This window comes from Pinus tabuliformis, chromosome 8, assembly GCF_031772625.1.
Source record: "Pinus tabuliformis cultivar Carrire ecotype Pingquan chromosome 8, CPIR1, whole genome shotgun sequence".
In the NCBI taxonomy this organism is placed as follows: domain Eukaryota; kingdom Viridiplantae; phylum Streptophyta; class Pinopsida; order Pinales; family Pinaceae; genus Pinus; species Pinus tabuliformis.
This window is the reverse complement of record NC_142294.1, coordinates 1,892,576,907-1,892,595,148: the sequence shown is the minus strand read 5'-3', so window position 1 is coordinate 1,892,595,148 and position 18,242 is coordinate 1,892,576,907. Positions and strand designations below refer to the sequence as shown.

At 39.0% G+C, this 18,242-nt stretch overlaps 1 protein-coding gene across 2 annotated transcripts in view; it reads right to left on the bottom strand.

Annotated features, from left to right (window-relative positions):
* Positions 1-18,242, bottom strand: part of MAK10 (MAK10 homolog) — a 190,116-nt gene that overhangs the window by 108,920 nt on the left and 62,954 nt on the right. For both annotated transcript variants that reach the window (XM_089374672.1, XM_089374671.1), the window contains exons 3-6: positions 6,898-7,038; positions 6,641-6,808; positions 4,557-4,707; positions 3,935-4,014 (exon numbers count right to left, since the gene is read on the bottom strand). In XM_089374672.1, the coding sequence (XP_089230798.1) occupies positions 3,935-4,014; positions 4,557-4,707; positions 6,641-6,808; positions 6,898-7,038 (540 nt within the window). The remainder of the gene's footprint in view (positions 1-3,934; positions 4,015-4,556; positions 4,708-6,640; positions 6,809-6,897; positions 7,039-18,242) is intronic.

Below are 18,242 nucleotides of genomic sequence, written 5' to 3'. Positions count from 1 at the left end.
TCAAGAGTTCAACCAAGTTACAAACATGCCAAGGAAATTGGACCCTCTGTCGAAATTTGGTGAACCTGATGGAGGATTTGATAGATTGAACTTGTCTTGCAAGTTGTGTGGGCAGCATATGTCAAGGGGGGTTTATAGATTGAAGTATCACCTTGCACAAATCCCTGGACATGATGTAGGGCCTCGTGAAAATACAAATGTGGAAATCATCCGAAGAGCCATGAGATCATTGGATGAATTAGAGCAAAAGAGAGTGGCCAAAGCATAAGTGAAGAAGCAACTAGCAGGGAGGGTGTTAGGCTCAGGTGATTATGGAAGTGGTACCGGTTATACTTCAACATCAATGTCTATAACCAACCCTGTAGCTGCCTCATCATTTTTTGTTCCTAGAGCTACCGTTGGTTCACAACCATCAATCATTTCAATGCTTAAAAAAAGGAGAAAGAACAAGTTGACAAATTGTTGGGCAAGTTTCTCCTTTGGAGTGATATTCCTTCTAGCGTTGCAAGGAATAATCCATTTTTCCAGCCTGTTGTTAATGTTATTGCCACTGTTGGCCCAAGGTACAAAATACCTTCTTATGATGACTTCAGAGGCCGCATTATTCAAGATGGAGAGGTTGACTGCACCAAAAGATTGGAGGAGTTTAGGGCATCATGGGCACAAACAAGATGCACTGTGATGTCAGATTGTTGGACGGACCAAAAGGGGAGAACCCTTATAAACTTCTTGGTTAGCTGTCCCAAGGGGACAATGTTTATGAAATCTGTTGATGCATCTTCACATATCAAAGTTGCAAAAACTTTATGTGATTTGTTGGATGTGTTTATTTTGGAGATGGGTGCAGAACATTTGTCCAAGTCATAACAGACAATGCTGCAAATTATGTTGTTGCTGGCCAGATGCTTATAGAGAGGCATCCTACTTTATTTTGGACACCTTGTGCTGCACATAGTATTGATTTGATGTTGGAGGACATAGGAAAAATTTCCTTTGTCAAAGATATTGTTGACTCATCAAAAAGCATTACAAAATTTATATATAATCATTGCATTTGTGCTTAGCTTGATGGAAAAGTTCACCAACAATAAAGAGTTGGTGTGCCCCGCCATTACATAGTTTGCCACCAACTTCATTTCTCTTCAATCCTTCTTGAATTCTATGTGTGATGTGAAGAGAATGTTTCTTTCAGATCAATGGAGTGATTTGACAGTGAGTCGCAAACCAGAGGGAGAGGCCGAATGCAGATTAGTTTCATACCAGGAAGACTTCTGGGCGGGAGTGCAGGAGCTGTGCACCGTTACTGAACCTTTGGTAAAGGTTCTTCGATTAGTTGATGGTGAGAAGCCCGCAATGGGCTATTTGTATGAGGCCATGGACAAGGCCAAAGAATTCATTCGGGCCTACTATGATGATAAGGGAGATGAGGGGTTTCAGAAACAACTCCTCCTATGGAAAGTGATTGATGAACAATGGAACAACACACTCCATCGTTCCATTCATGCTGCAGGGATCTACCTGAACCCCGCATTTTCTTACCCATGTGGGTTCGTATTTGATGCTGAGATCATGGATGGATTCTTAACCTGTGTTCAGAGGATGGTGCGATCTCCAGCAAAACGTGCAGAAATCTCCAAAGAAATGGAGATATACAGGATGGCAGGTGGCACATTTGGCATTGAGATCGTTGTGACTAATAGGAAACTAAAATGCTAGGTACTTTTTAGTTTGTTTCAAATTTCATTGTCTCTTCAAGTTCATAACTTCATACTTTTCTTCAACTTTCAAATTTCTTTTTTTTCTTATGTTTATTTTATTTGTAATTTTGTTGTAGATGCATGGTGGAGAATCTATGGTGTCAGAGTGCCCCATCTGCAAAAGCTTGCCATTCGAATCCTCAGCCAAACATGGAGCTCTTCAAGATGCAAGCGCAACTGGAATGTATTTGAAAAAATACACAACAAGTGCAACAGGTTAAACTTAAAACTTAAATATTGCAAATTTCCAATTAATTTTTTGAATTCATTAAACAATAATTTTTTTTATAATTATTATTTTATGATCTTTGTACAGGTTCGAGTCCCAGCGACTTAATGACATGGTCTACGTCTACTACAATCTTCGATTGTGGGTGAGGCAACTTGAGAGGATACCTGATATGGAGGCCATCTCATTGGATGGGATTGACACCACTGCTGCATGGAGGGTAGTGGAAGGCGTAGAAGGGGAGGAGGAAGGGGAGGAGCAACAGGAGGAGGAGGTGACACCACCTATCCGAGCTACCCATGCCATCAGTAGAGGACGTGATCTACCTCCTCAAGCTCCTACTTCTTTAGGCTCTAGAGCATAACGGAGTCCACTACCAACTCCACTGACATCTACATCTAGAGGGAAAGGGAAAGCTATTGCATTTTCTTGCAAAAGGGGCAGAGGAAATCAGTAGTATTAGACTTCAGTTATTTGGTTCATTTCATTGTATATGACAATATGACTCATGATATGAGATACATTATTATATTTTTTGTTGATATTTTGAGGCTGAGTTGGGACTCAGGAGTCAGGACTTACTATTCAGGACATGATTCACTGTTATGTGTGATGTAGCACTAGAAATGATATTACACATCTTATATATTAGTTCTTTTATCATATTTATGTGTCAATGTATTTATTTTATGTTGTAGATGCTTTAGATATTAAAAAAATTCAAAAAAAATGAATATTTTTGTATTTTACGATTTTTTCCCGATTATTTCCCAAGTTTTACAATTTTTTCTGATTTTTTCCCTCGCCGATATTATCCTGATAACGATTTTCGAAACATTGGTTTAAACATCTCAACCCAATCCTTTACATCTAGATGTTGCATTGATCACATATCTAACATATAAAGTGACATGAGTATTAATGAGTCCTAACAACACTTTTTTCAATGTTACCACTTGAACAATCTGGTATTTCATTTTCTTTCCAATTATAGAAAACGTTTAGATTTATCTACAGAATTGTAACAAATATCAATGCCTTGCATTAAATTGACCCAAAATATTGATTTACATGAGAACAACCATAATATTTACCTCAAACTTCAAAATGAAGTTATAGTTTTTGCTAATAGACTCGCCTGTGCCATAGAAAACCCTTCAAAGGATGTTGTACAAAATCCCAAAAAGGGCCGTTTGAATAAGGCCATAACTTGCTATAGATTGATATCAATACCAAAAGTTCTGTTGGAGGATGAAGAACTTGGTCACTGATCACTATTGAATCCATATCTGTACAAGGGTAATCTATTCGAAAGGGATCTTTCCACTTCAATGACCTTTTAAAATATCAAATTGTCATGGATAATATAATGTACAACAATAATCAATGCCCTGTTGTTCCTACCAATAAACATGCAATGTACTAAGATTCTAATGTATAAGCCTTAGGGTTGTCTAGCCACAGTGACAATCACTGAAATTTTCCATGGAAGAGCTAGCCATCTTGATAGAAAAAAATGATTTCTGTAGATCAGGTGGATAAAACTGAACCACATCCCCCCACTTAAATTCACCTTCCCTAATTTCCAAAATGCATCACAAAAGTCACGCAGCATTCTGTTCTACTCGTAACTAAGCCTTCACATTTAAAACAAAAGAGTGATCACTATTGAAGCCATGTGTAGAAGGGTTATCTATACTTGAAAGGGATCGTGTCACTTCAAGGATCTTTGATGACATCAAATCATTGTACATAATATAACGTACAGTGTTAATTCCTTCCAATAAAATTGCAAGGGACAATCTAAGATTCTAATGCATAAACCCTAGGGTGTCTACTAATAGTTACCATCAATGAAATTTTCCATTATGTTTTATTCTTTACTAAGCCTTGATGTTTAAACTTTAAACCAAAAAAAGAGAGAGAGAAAATAGGACTTCAGAGAGACCTTACGAAAGCGTAAACGAGACAAGACTGCTTTACAGTATCCTTCTTCAAGGTCAGGATCTGGCTGCAATGATTCATAATCTGCAATAAATATATTTGCACATCACTTAGATGAAAAGACAATGAAATAATTTAACTTTAAAAAAGGTCGAAGTTGTACACAAACTTCCAGAAAGCTATCAGGGATCAAAATATTTAAATAATAAAATATGTAATAACCCAAATAACAACAATTACCCTTGTATGCCATTATAATGGAACTATGAAAGCCTAATGTTTCACTAAACCAGTTTGACTTTAAAGGAGAATATTTGCTGATTTGTAGATAATTATCAGGTACCCCATCAATTTAAATTTCTTATGTTCCTTTACTGATTTGAAAACTGAGATATCTTTCACTATAGAAGCTAAAGATATTTATGCACAATTGAGTCCACAACCAAGTGAACCAGACAGTAGAAATAGGGAGGAGACTCACTTGATGAAACTTGTAAATGGCCAACAACACCTTAAGAAATAATTGGACCAAGAATATGCAAGATCTTGATGCACTGAAATAATCCCTCAAGACTATATAGTAAAAGAGACAACAAAAGACAAAGTTTACAAAGGTACAAGAATACCATCTGCCATTTTCTTCCTAGTCATAGAATTCTTGCAAGCACGCAACTGACGAGCTACTGTTTCGTCCACCGCATTCAGTGTAGACAGACACTTGTCATCTCCTTCTCCTTTTAGTGGCAAGCCAAACGCCATGGTGAAGAAGTCCTCCTCCTATCCAAACAGAAGAAAAAAGATAGCATCCATAAGCATTTCCTTTGTTATAGATAATATGTATGTATTTTTAATGAAAACATTAGTTACAAAACTAATACATTTTAAAATTAACTACAAAGACTATTTTCTGACATCCACATAAATTATGCTCCTTGGAGAGGTCTTAAGAGTGTAAACAAATTCAATGCAACTGTTCCAGACCTTTTAAAGGCTCTTGTATTACCTAATTTCATAAACAGAAAACCCCTCTTTAATCATTTTTTGAAAAAGGATCTAAATTACATATTAGAGGAAATTTGATATGAAACCTTTCTCACTGATAAAGCTATAAGTCAAAAAAACTGTTCTCCAGGCACCAAAAACTTTCAGATGGCAACCAATGACACCATTTCATTTACCTTTCAAAAAGATGAACAGGACCTAAACTTATCCACATTATAAGCCAGCAGCTGTAATCTACAGTAAAGAATGTCAACTGAACAAACCTGTCCTCCAAAATGAAAATGATAGCACTTCTAATTTCCAAGGAGTAAAGGCCCAAGGGCCATATCTAGACAATATGAAACTAAAATAACTGAACTCACAATACTTGGCACTCTAACATGCATCACCAAGCATGTGAAGAGCCCAGAATAAAAGAAATAGTTCATTATAAAGAAAACACCTCTACTGTCAAGAACTATCCTCATCTACTATATTAATTGCAAATATGAATATGAAATGCATGAGACATAAAATTCCCATAAATTCCAGGGATTTGTGGTGATGGACGTGTGTTATTTCTGAAGGAGAACCATAGTTTCTGTTTCAAAGCTGAATTGGCAGAAGGTACCAACTACTGGGCAGAGTTAAGTGCATTTTCGATACTGGAAAATTTAACAATTAAGAAAGGTACTGCTCAAATCCAGATACTGGGAGATTCAGAGCTAGTCATCAACTGGGTAAATGATAAAAAACAATATGCAGATTTTGACCCTATCAACACTAATAGAAAGAATTAAAGAGCTGAATGAAAATTTCCGAGTTTTATTTTCATCACATAAGGAATTGAATATCAAGGAAAATGAGCTTTCTAAACAAGCCCTTACTATTCAATCTGTCGTTTTCAGGCCAGAGGTGGAAGAGGATAGCAGTATGCATCCAACCTTCGAGAGATCTATATAAGATTAATCTTCCAGCTTGAAAAGATCAGATTCAGAATCTGGCTGAAGACATACAACCATCACATGATATTTTTCTCTTTATGCAGCAAAGAGATTACTGAGTTTTTAGTTCTTATAAATAGAACACAAATAACAAGTTTGTAATGAAAGAATCTCATAACAGGACGATGTGGAAAACTTTGTTTTCTTAATAGTTTAAAAGGCTCATGAAGAGCTCCTCGGAGTGCTTCAAGGCACATACCAATGGATATTTTAATTTTCTGCTTCAAAATTTAAAATATACGGCCTTTTTTCTTGAATAAAAAGTTCAGATAACTTCATAACTGGTAACAACATCAACATCTTTACATGATCCACATTTTAAAGAAAAGAAAAATGCAAAATTTGGTGCTCCAAGGCATAAATAAGCAATGCAGTTTATTTCAAGTCATATCAAGATTTAACATGAATAACACTTCTAACATTTTGGTACAAATAATGGCTCAGTAAACAAAACAGTCAACAAGCAATATACAGAAAGCCCCTTATGAAATGGCACTGGATTAAACGAGAAAATCAACTGACTGCTACACATAATCCTATTGACAAATCCCCAAAACTTTGCCAAGGCAGTCACAAACGTGAAGTTAATGCTACATAACATAATTTGGCTACACTTCTATAATACTCTTTTGCTTTTCAGTCATGTTCCTTTGTTGCCAAAAGGGCAGAGACTCTACAACAGATGAGAGAGAACAAAAAATTCAGATAAAGACATAAAAACATACCTCATGGGTACGAGATTGAGAAACAAATGACCGAATCAGATTACAAGTCACACGAGTTACTCTGCAATATGCATGTAGAAGAGAATTTGGCGAAGTCCTCTCCACATTCAGAAGGTAAAGACAAGTAAACACTGTCTGAGCTAAGGAATGTCCTTTATGCCATGTTGCCTAAAAAATTAAGCCAAACAGAATAGCTGAGGGTAATGCTTCAAGAGTAATAACCTTCAGAATTAAAGGCATCCTTAAACTGACAGTACCTCACAAGCAAGAAGGTAATCCATAACATCTATGGTCTGCAGGAGATTCAACTTGATGGGAGCAGCACCACTCTCAATGGCTTCTTCCACTGAATTATACCCACAAGATGTCATGCCAGAGTCCATTTTAGGATCCATAATCTGCACAATAAAATAAAACTTGAATTCAATATAAATTATACAAAAATAACTACAGCATATTCCAAGTAGCTGATAATGCTAAAACCAGTGAGACAGCACAGAGAAGAAAATTTTGCTTCAATAACAGTAAGAATCATGCATGCATTATACGAACACTCGACAGATTAACTACAGCATGGAATAATGGAAACTAAAGCACTCTAATGTTTATGAACACATATCTGCAATGCACAAACATGTTACAAAAGCATGAATTTTATTGCCAATAAGAATATGATAGATTTGATGAAGGATTTAGAGGAGAAATGGTTGAATAAATGAACGTCTAGTTACCCCTACATAGTTCTTGGATCGCAAAAATACAATAGTTGTCTACCTGGAATCGAGGATCAAAAAGTACATATAACAGGAATCTGGCGTAAGGTATCACTAATAACTAGTTCGTAAGTTAAGGATCCATGCATGGAAATGAATAGATCCAAACAGGACAACAATTATAGGACACAATACCTAAGTGCAATTTGACAATGAAAGAAGGTTGAATCAAAAAAAGAAAAGACAATGCAAGTTCAGAAAGATAAATAAATTAAAGAAAATGAAAAAAAAACGTCAAAAAAGGGGAATGAGAGAGAAAAAGAGAGAGGGATAAAAAGGTCAAGATGAACAGGACCTAAACTTTTGCAATTATTTGGCTTTATTTGCCAGCAGCCAAATAAAGCCTACCCCCTGAAATTAGACTGTAGGATTGGGGCATCCATGATTAAGTTGGTTGGGTAAGTGAGTATCTATAGGTTGGTGAAGCAGGTGGGTTGGAAGTAGCAGTAAAGGTAAAGGCAAATAGGCAGCATAGTAAAGGAAGAGTACATAGTCAAGGTTGTTGTAAGTTCGGTATCCACGAAGCATTGGGTAAAGAGTCAAATGGTTGGGTAAGTGAGTATCTATAGGTTGGTGAAGCAGGTGGGTTGGAAGTAGCAGTAAAGGTAAAGGCAAATAGGCAGCATAGTAAAGGAAGAGTACATAGTCAAGGTTGTTGTAAGTTCGGTATCCACGAAGCATTGGGTAAAGAGTCAAATGGTAGTTTGGAAGGCCAATAAAATCTCAAACAGGTAATGGAACCCCGCCCCAGTCTTCTATAAATAGAAAAGGTACTATGAGTAGGTGGCACTAAAATGAATGCAAGCAGCCAAATAAACCCTACCCCCTCAAAAAGGCATTGGGTAAAGTCAAGTGGTCGTTTGCGCGTACAATGCTAAAGAGGTAAGTTGCCCAGTATCTAAAGGGTAGTTGTGAAAAGGCCAGGTGGTGTGTTGGTAGCTTCTCTGCTGTCGGAAATCAAATTCCTTGAAGTATTCTTAAAAGTGAATATGAATGCTAAAAGTGCAAAGCTCCCCAAGCAAGCGCATGAATGCTAATCAGGTAAGTGAGCCTATCTATGCAAGGGCGGTAAATCAAACAGGTGGATGCACATAAGTAAAGGTAAATAGGCAGAGTATAAGGTGAAAGGTCAGTGTCTTGGCCTTCCCATTAAAAACCAGCTTTTGGGCCAGGATAAGAGAATACAAACAGGGAGGAGCAGTAAGAATTGTGAATGGCTATAGAGCCATGAGCTGTATTGAACCAAAATAAAACTGAGCAACCATTCAAATGCTGGTTTTCCCAGTTGGGTTTCCAAGATAAACATTGTGTCCATTGTCTCATTAATTGTTTGTGATTGCTGTGTGCTCTGTGGACTAATTTTGTGCGAGTGATTTACCACTCTTAGCTTGGTAATAGTGATGAATGTCAAACTGTAATTTTGAGATCCCTTACTCAGAAATAGATTTCAGATTAATATGATATTTTTCTCCATTTAGAATCAAGCCTGGCCCATTGTATACTCAATTCAAACAGAAAAAGCACCCATACCATCCACTGTGCTCTTGAGATCAATGGATATAATTTTAGGGCTGTTCCAATTCCCCACCTAGTTTCTAAACTCAGAATGTCATAAATAACAATCTATTCCTGTTCTAAGAAGTCATTGGCACCCAGCATGACTGTATGTATTCATTGAGGGACTCACCTGCTATCTGTACACTTGATTTTGGTTATTTATGTTGAGAAATCTAGGGCATAGCAATTAGGTGATTTCTCTTCTATTGATAACTGCATGTCAATGCTTTTTACTTCTTTAGATTAGGATCTTCTCTTTCATTACATTATTATAGTGTTCTTCTTCATCAAACAGCTACCAATGCATAAACAACAAAGATACAAGAGACACAGAATATAGGCTATCAGCCAGGGCCAAAACCTTTCCCACTTCAGAGGAAAAACCCAAACAAAATTCTTCTTCTTATAGAGACTTCAATTGACCAATTCCAAGACCAAGACCCTTGACCTATTTGCCACTCCAAGACCAAGACACACAGCTTCCTTGATGAGATCCTTCTTGCTTGAGTCAACAATAGTCAAACTGTTGCTTCTCCCTCCTCGGCTACCCTCAAGAATTCGCTTCCTTTTCTCTGCTTCAGACCTGCAACCTTTTCAGCCCTAATTCAGAAACTCTATCTCATGTAGTTTGACCAACTTTAACCCTTGTTTTTCCTTGGTCTAAAGGGAGACTTCTTCTCCTTGAACTCGGCTTGAGCCTTGAGTATTACCTTGAATTTCTACTTGATTTGACCTCCAAATATGACTGTGATACTTCGGCTCTTTCTGCAATTTGGACAGCAAAGATTCTTCGTGTGGAGGATTTCAGCCCTAAAACAGACCCAAATGTCTTCGATCTTCCTTCCTTCTCTTCGCTGGCTATAAAACTATCTTCCTTGACCTTCTCACACTTCTAATTGCAGATCTCTTCCGGACCGAAATTCTTGTTTCTGAAATGAGGATGAGCTGCCTATTTATAGTGGTTGCCCATGAAAATAAGCTGACATCACATGTATGTGAGCCAACATGTCCTTTTGATGTAGATCCTTTAACCCATCTTGAAGCTGACTTGAAAGATATGCTTTAGCTTGGTCTTGGAGGGCCTCTTTATCCTTTTAATGACTTGTACAAATATGTAACATGCCCAGGAAGGGTCCTTCATATTGACTTAATTTAACTTTATGACCAATCCTAAGGGCTCACATGGGACCTTACCTAAAAATAAAATTCCTTGCTCATGAAACCCATGAGACAAGTATTAAAATAATAAATTTATTTTTCTTCTTTTCATCAATTACATAAAGTCACAATTACACATGTCATTATGAAGACTGAACCTAGTTACACTTTTCAACAGTTTGCAGATCAATTGAGTAGCTGGAATAGTTTACCTGCTCTCCCATACTCAATTGATCCCTGGATCGAGAGAAAGCACAACCCAGCATGGTCATTTGACAAGCCTAGGGTATAAATTGACTTGGTAAACAAGAGTAAGAACCTGGGCATTGGTTTAGCTTCCTGGGAAGTTGCGAGGCCAAGAGCTGGTTGTCAATGGCTGTATGCTGTATGCACACCTTGATAATCAAAACCGTGGTGAACCCTCAAAATCCTACCATATATTTCAGCTGTAGCCACCTTCATAATCAAAACTGTGGTGAACCCTCAAAATCGTACCATACATTTCGGCTGTAGTCATTGTTCTCAATGTATTATAAATTCTGATATAACAATCATGACATTTCACTAATCAGTCTATCTTAATTAATGGCTAATGTTCAGTGTCTGCTGTTAAACAATTTTGAATTTTTCCCTATCTTCTACCTGAAGGAATTTAGTTTAATGCAACAGAAAATCGATGTTTGGAAATAGTTACACACGAGTACCCAGGGCGCTTCTCCTTGTTTGAATACACGTCTGTCTGTTTCCTCCTTAGTGACATTTTAGTGGCGACTGCCTTTAAATAAATATTCATTCATATCAATTCTTGGATAATAGTAGACAAAGAAGGGAAGCATTTCTGTATTTTTAATCATACATGCATTGGAACAATCCTCCCTGCTTTTACACTAGAGGGTGATACCATTTGTGAATTGCTTGTGTATAGATGGAAGTTGGAACAGTATTCATAAACCGTTTATAAATGGTTTTTTTTGTATTGCATTGCATGCACTAGACCCAGTAGCACTGGAATAGCTTGGCCTGCACAGGCCAGCTCCAACAAAATGAATGGTGTTTCAATAAGTGGAAATTGTGACCATTGAGCTCTCATTCTGGCAAATAAAATCCATGAACTAAAACATTTACACTTAGTTTCAAACAAAAGGAGTAATTGCAGGCACATTAAAGATTGACTGGCGTTAAAGCCCACAATCAAATTTTAACCCAGTACTGAAGACAGAGCAGACTTGATGGCCACCATAAGCAAGTGCATATTCAATCCCTGTTACCCTGTTTTCCAGCCAAAAAGCCATCAAAGGCAGTTGTTGACAACATTCTGATCGAGGCTAGATTGAGTTCACGGAATACAATTTTGACGTTACTTGACATCACCAATAGAGACTGGCTGTAGCCATTCATGCTCAGAGAGCTAGTGGTTAAAAAAATTCCCCTTTACAAAGACAACCAAGCCTTATGTTGTCGCCTAATCCACACCTTTTTTGGATTACGTGGAAAAATATTTAATATACCAACTGCAGTCTTCAGGGCAAGTTTCGAATCGAGTTGTCACTCAATCTCGACCCCTTCATCTAGGCTAACTCCTAGTGAAGCCAGAGGGGGGTAGTCCATAAAACAACTAACACTGATTAAGCTAGCTATAGTAAACAAGAAATTGATCTAGGAGTTAATTAGATTACACAAGAATACATTAACCATCAGCATACAATATAAAAGATAAACAAGTTTGATCCAGAGCGGGAGCAATTGGGAGCTGGTCCTCTTTGGGTGAGACTTCCTGGTCTGCTGCTTCACTTCTAGTCCGAAGATATCTTCAAGCGAATTGGCAAATGCTCTAGGCACCTATCTGGATCATGACAAATCTTTTATTATCTCTGGTAACATGTCTTTGGCCCACATACTGGTACACTTTCACAATAGAGAAGGGTTGGAGGAGCAGATAACCCTTCATTGGAAGCACTTCACTCGCATTCAGATTCTGGATTAAGAAGGTGTGCCCTTCAGGTGCCGGAGATGTCATAATGTAGGGCATTTATATAAGAATGCCCTTTGGTTAAGCCTGTTCCCCCTTGGAGGAAGCGACTGAAGGTCTGGTGGATATACAAGGTTCACATGATCAGCGCACACCCATTGTTTCTGGCCACTTGACTCTAGCAAAGGCTCTGGAGAAGAAGCGTGGCACCACTCCGATCTGTCCTCCCTCACCTCCTCTTACCAAATCCCGTGTGGCTATCGTTTCTATTTCTGAGTCTTTGATGATTTCCACATATTCTCTTTGCACCTCTGCATATGCATCTACATCACCCTCCTTGTCTTGCCCCCTGCTTCGTCCCTCCCCCATATTTTCAAACACGCCCCCCTCCCTCCTTCCCAAACCCCCCTCTATCTGCTCCTCTATTGGAGGTTTCGGACTCTTCTAGACCTACCCATTCCTACAACCTTCGATCCTTGGATAGACTATCTGCCAAGGACTCTTGTGGTATCAGGATTATCCCCCCCCCCCAAATGCCTCCTAAAATTGCTCGGGGTCATCATTCTTCTATATCCAAATCCATTCATCAAGCTGGAATTGATGTCGCGACAGGTCGTCAACTCGCCATCAATTGGGCTCTTCGAGCACAGAACACCCATTCATCTCTTCCCCCATGAAGTGGCTATCCCTTAACTGTTGAGGGTTCGCTAGTCCCAAAAAAAAATATCCTTCAAAAAACACTTGGAAGCCGAGTAAGAGGACATTCTCTTTCTACAAGAAACCTTAGGGATAATTGATCTGGTTATTCCTGCATTGGAATCTTTGGTACCTGGATGGCATTTCCATGCTCTTGATGTTCGTCGAGGGGGCATTTCTTTTCAATATGACCCTAGGTCGGTTAGACTATCAAATGTATGGGGTGGGAATGGCTTCATTGGTGCAGATATTTTTTCATCTGATTTGGGCTTAGAGCTTCGATTAATAAATGTATATGGCCCCTGCCACAACCGAGCAACATTCTGGTATCACTTACTCAATTCAGCACTCCTACAAGCCAAGAATATCATTATGGGAGGTGGCCTCAACTTTTCCATTGGACACGCTGAATCATTGAGTCACAATGCCAAGATTGACCCCTTACCTGATAAATTTGAAGCCCTTCTTGCGGATCACCAATTCATTGAAATACCCATGGCGCGACTCCAACCTACTTGGAGGAACAGAAGGACTGGTGAGGCAATGTTGGCTCAAAGATTGGGCCATTCCTTATTAAGGAGAGACTCATTGGAAGTCTCCATAATTACAGGTAATGGGTAGGATAGGGGGGATTATCAGATCACTCTCCTATTTACCTTGAGATCAATGGGCAAGACCATAAACCTAAAGCTCCATTCAAATTCAATGCTACTTGGCTAAAGGATCCTGACTACATTCGATTAGTCTCTGATTTTTGGAAGGCACACCCTCCTGGTTCAGGCCAATCTATTTCGGAAGGTTTCTCTAACAACCTTCTTAAACTCAAACAAATAACCATGCGATGGGCCCACAACAAGCGACTACAAGATGACAACACTCTTCACACTATTGAGCTCGAGATTGCTAGTCTAGAGGATGAGCATGGAAGGGGCTTCTTGTCTGTTGATGCCAAGACTCACCTCATCAACTTAGAGACTGAACGGGATAGAATATTAAAGGATAGAGAGGAAACTTGGAGGCTCTGGAGCAAAGTTATCTAGTTGAAAGAGGGAGATGACAATACAAAATTTTACCACCATTATGCCAATGGGCGTCGTGCAATCAACACCATTTGGCAGATGACTAATGAGGAAGGCTAGAGAGTACACTCCTTCCATCACTTGGCCTCTCTTGGCTCATCTCACTTCAAAAATCTTTATCGAGCTCCCCAAGAAGTTACTTTGGCAGAAATCATTAGGGTGGATGGCCTTTTTCCTCACTTTGTTGATTAGGAGGTAGCTGAGGATCTCCTCAAGCCGGTTACGATGGGAGGGCTGGAGAACACTCTCAAATGGTTTAAGAAGGACAAAAGTCTGGGTCCAAATGGTTGACCAGTTGAGTTCTATCTGACTTTCTTTGACATTATGAAGGAGGATTTGCTCCGCATCATTGAAGACTACCGCACCAATGGTCGCATGTATGAGATTTTCAATTCCATCTTCATAGCCTCATCCCGAAATCTAACTGCCCTGAATCCTTTAACGATTTTCGACCCATCTCACTTTGCAATTACATCTACAAAATCATTGCCAACCGACTTAAGGCCATTCTCTCTGCTCATATCTCTCCTGAACAATTTGCCTTCCTTAATAACTGCCAGATACATCATGCCATTGGTACTGCCCAAGAAGTTTTACACTCCATCAAAACTAAGAAATTGAAAGGCATGATCCTTAAAATTGATCTTGCAAAGGCTTTTGACCGCACTAGTTGGCTCTATCTGCGTATGCTTTTAACTCATCTAGGCCTCCCTCTGGAATTTGTCAATTGGATAATACATTGCATCACCAAGGTATCCTATAGTGTTCTCATCAATGGGTCTACATCCGCTTTTTTTCATGCAGAGAGGGGTCTTCGACAGGGCTGCCCCATCTCTCCTCTCTTGTTCCTACTCATAATGGAAGGCCTAAGTCGGCTCATCACGAAGATCGCAGACAGGTCATCTCCAGGGTATCAAGATCTCCAACAATTGTATCCTATAGCATTTACTTTTTGTAGATGATGTCTTAATATTCCTCAATGGAGGAATTGGGGACCTTACTGTTCTCCATTCTACTATGCACTTATTTTGTTCAGCAACAAGTATGGAGTGTAATGCCCGGAAATCTACTATTACATCTTCTGGATGCTCACCTCATGAGATCCAATTTGCTCTTCATAGATTCCCCTATTCTCTTTTATCCTTGGATGATGGTCTAAAGTACCTTGGATTTAGACTTAAGCCCCTTCACTACAAGATTGTTTATTGGACTTGGCTGGTAGTCAAGATTGAAAGAAGACTAAACATTTGGCATCATAAATACCTTTCCAGCATTGGACAACTAGTTCTAATTAGATCTGTTTTGGAAGCGACTCTGGGGTATTAGATGTCCATGGCCTGGATCCCAAAGGGCATTCTCTCACGAATACAACAACTATGTTGCAGATTTTTATGGAAAGGGAGACAGAATGGTCACATTTATGCAAGGGTTCGTTGGGATTTGACTGCTCTCCCAAAGATATGGGGAGGCTAAGGACTAAAAAATCTTGAATCCTTTTCCATTGCACTGGCTGCGAAAATGGGCTGGAAAATTCTCACAGCACATAGCTTATGGACAGAAGTTGTATATCAAAAACAAATCTGGCCACTTTGCACACTTGAATGGATTAGGCTCCCTACTCGGAACAGGACAGGAATTTCAACTATATGGAGAGTGGTATTAAATTCAATTTCATATGTTCGTGATAGACTAACCTGGAGGATTAGGTCAGGCTCCTCAGTCTATGTGGGTATGGATCCATGGTCCAGCAGTGGTAATGTCTTTAAACTCCCACCTGATCTGCTCAACCTTTTAACTAATGCTGGTATCACCTATCTTGATCATATTGCAGACCCAAAAAATACTAATATTTTTTCTCAGGCTTGGAAATCAGCATTACAACTTGGTATCCCTGACATATGGCACCAAGACTGGCTCAGTTATACTAATGCTCTTACTGAATCACATGTCAGGATTATTGAAGGTGAAGATGAACTGATATGGGCCCATGCAAAGCACGGTCACTACACTCCCAAGGATGGATACCCTGTCATATACTATGCCCACAAACCACCAGTCCTTGACTGGTGGTGGAGCTTATTATGGAAGTTGAAAGCCCCCCCCCACACCAGACTTTTCATGTGGTCTATCCTTCATCACAAAGCACCCATGGGAGAAAACCTTATGAAGTGATCTTTCCATGGACCCACATGGTGTTGTTTATGTCGACAAGCCTCTGAATCTATTGAGCATCTCTTTCTTCACTGTCCCATCATCAAGGATTTTTGGGTCCTGATTCTCTCCTCTCTCTCCATCTCTTTCAGATGGCAAGGTAATACAATTCTCGAGGCTTGGCAATCTTGGTGGTCATCGGCTCTACCACACAAAGCTAGGAATCTCCCATTACTGGTCTGTTGGGCTATCTGGCTGTCACAGAACAAATTCATATTCAGTAATATCATGCCTCTCTGGAACCGAGCATTTGCCCATGTCTTGTCCATTTACTCCAATATACCTGATGATGATAGACCTACTCCCCATCGAACCATCACACCTGAAGTCATTGACAAAAGCATTCCATGGTCATTTTCAACGGATCTACCAAGCCTAAGGTTGGGGGGCGGCAACCTTCTTACATCTATCAGAGAACCACTACTTCAAAATCCAAATGGCGTTGGGTATTGGGACCAATAACTTTGCAGAACTACTCACACTCAGACATCTTTTGCAATTTGCATTAGAAAAAGAGTGTAGGCACCTACAAGTTTTTGGTGACTCCAAGATTATTATAAATTGGTTCAATAGTTTATCTAATTGCCATGCACACACACTCAGGCACATTTGGATGATGCACTACTATTAAGGGCCCAATTTGATACCATTGTTTGTCATCATATCTATAGGGAGCGCAACTAGATTTCCGACCAGCTTTCCAAGGAGGCTGTGGTCCGGCCTCGGGGTTTATGGTTGATACAGGAGCAGAAGGATATGGACCACTATCAGTACTATCACCGTCCATACATTGACAACAGAATATAGGGGTCGAGAGGGCCTGTTTACATGTTTTTCTTTGATCTACAGCCAATACATATTTCACTGAACAATTTATGTTTATATTATTTTTGATATGTAATTATGCACATACTATCAGTAACAAGTATACCCTACGGGGTCTTTGTACAATGTATATCTGAATGGCGGTTCGCCTCAACCTACAGCATATGCTTCTTCAAGCATCTACAACATGTAATTTTCAAATATTAATGGAAATTACGATTTTTCCTCATGGGAAAAAAAAGATAAACAAACAGATAATGACAGAAATTAAATAACAAGATAGCCCAGTGCCAAATAAATGCTCGCTGATTGAAAATAAATCCAGCAAATGAAATAGCAGCCCAATGTTGTATGTTGTAGAAATATTTTGGAAAGTGCTCTTCGTAGATTTTATTAAGTTGATTTCACTTGGATATGGAGAGGTGGGTATGCGACCCATTTGATTGCAAGGAAATAAAACTAATCTAATGTGTTTCCTCTTTCACCTTTATCCTTCAAATGGGGTACAGAAGGTCACAAGGAGATCCAACATGAGAAAATCTAGCTTCTATGAGTACTCCCCTAATTCACAAGTCGAGAGTTGCAAGGAAATCCAACAAAAGGAGGTTTAGCTCACTCTACTGATTTCACAAGTCAACAGTTTTTCCCCCAAAATTACAAGAAAGATTAAGAGGTTTTCCTTAGTTAAATTAATCCAACTAACAAGTCCTCTCTGGTCATGTGCAAGGATCAAGCTTCACTTGCAATGGCCGAGAGGATAATAGGACTCGGAGGAGAGAAGGTTTGTTACTTTTGCAAAAATGAAATCTAACCTAAAACATAAATAAATTTAACCTGCTAAAATGAAATAAATCTACTATAATGTTTTGCAATGTAAGTTAATTTTAATCCAAATAAAATCACACCATGAAAGTGAGACAATAAACAGAAGAGGCCCCCGTTGGGTAGGGGGAATGGGTCGCCTAGGAGACTCTTCTAGCTCCCTCAAGTTTACAATGATTATATGGTGATGCGTATCCCTAGTTCCGAGTTCCTATAGGTGATTATATGGTGATGGGATGATAGGATCTCGCCCATTAGTTGTCAAATTTTCCATGTTTTCCAAGTTTCTCTCTTCTCTTGTCCCAAAGCAACACCATGTCACCCTTCTGAAAAGATCTTGGCCTAGAAGACTTGTCAAATGTTCTTTTGATCTTCTCTTGATTTCTACAACTTTGATCAAAAACCTTCCTTTTGACTTCATCCAATTCTAGAATCTGATTCAATTTGTTTTGCACTACATCCTTGTCTCATGTGAAGCCTTGGAGAAGTTGATATACAGGAAGTTTTAGGTG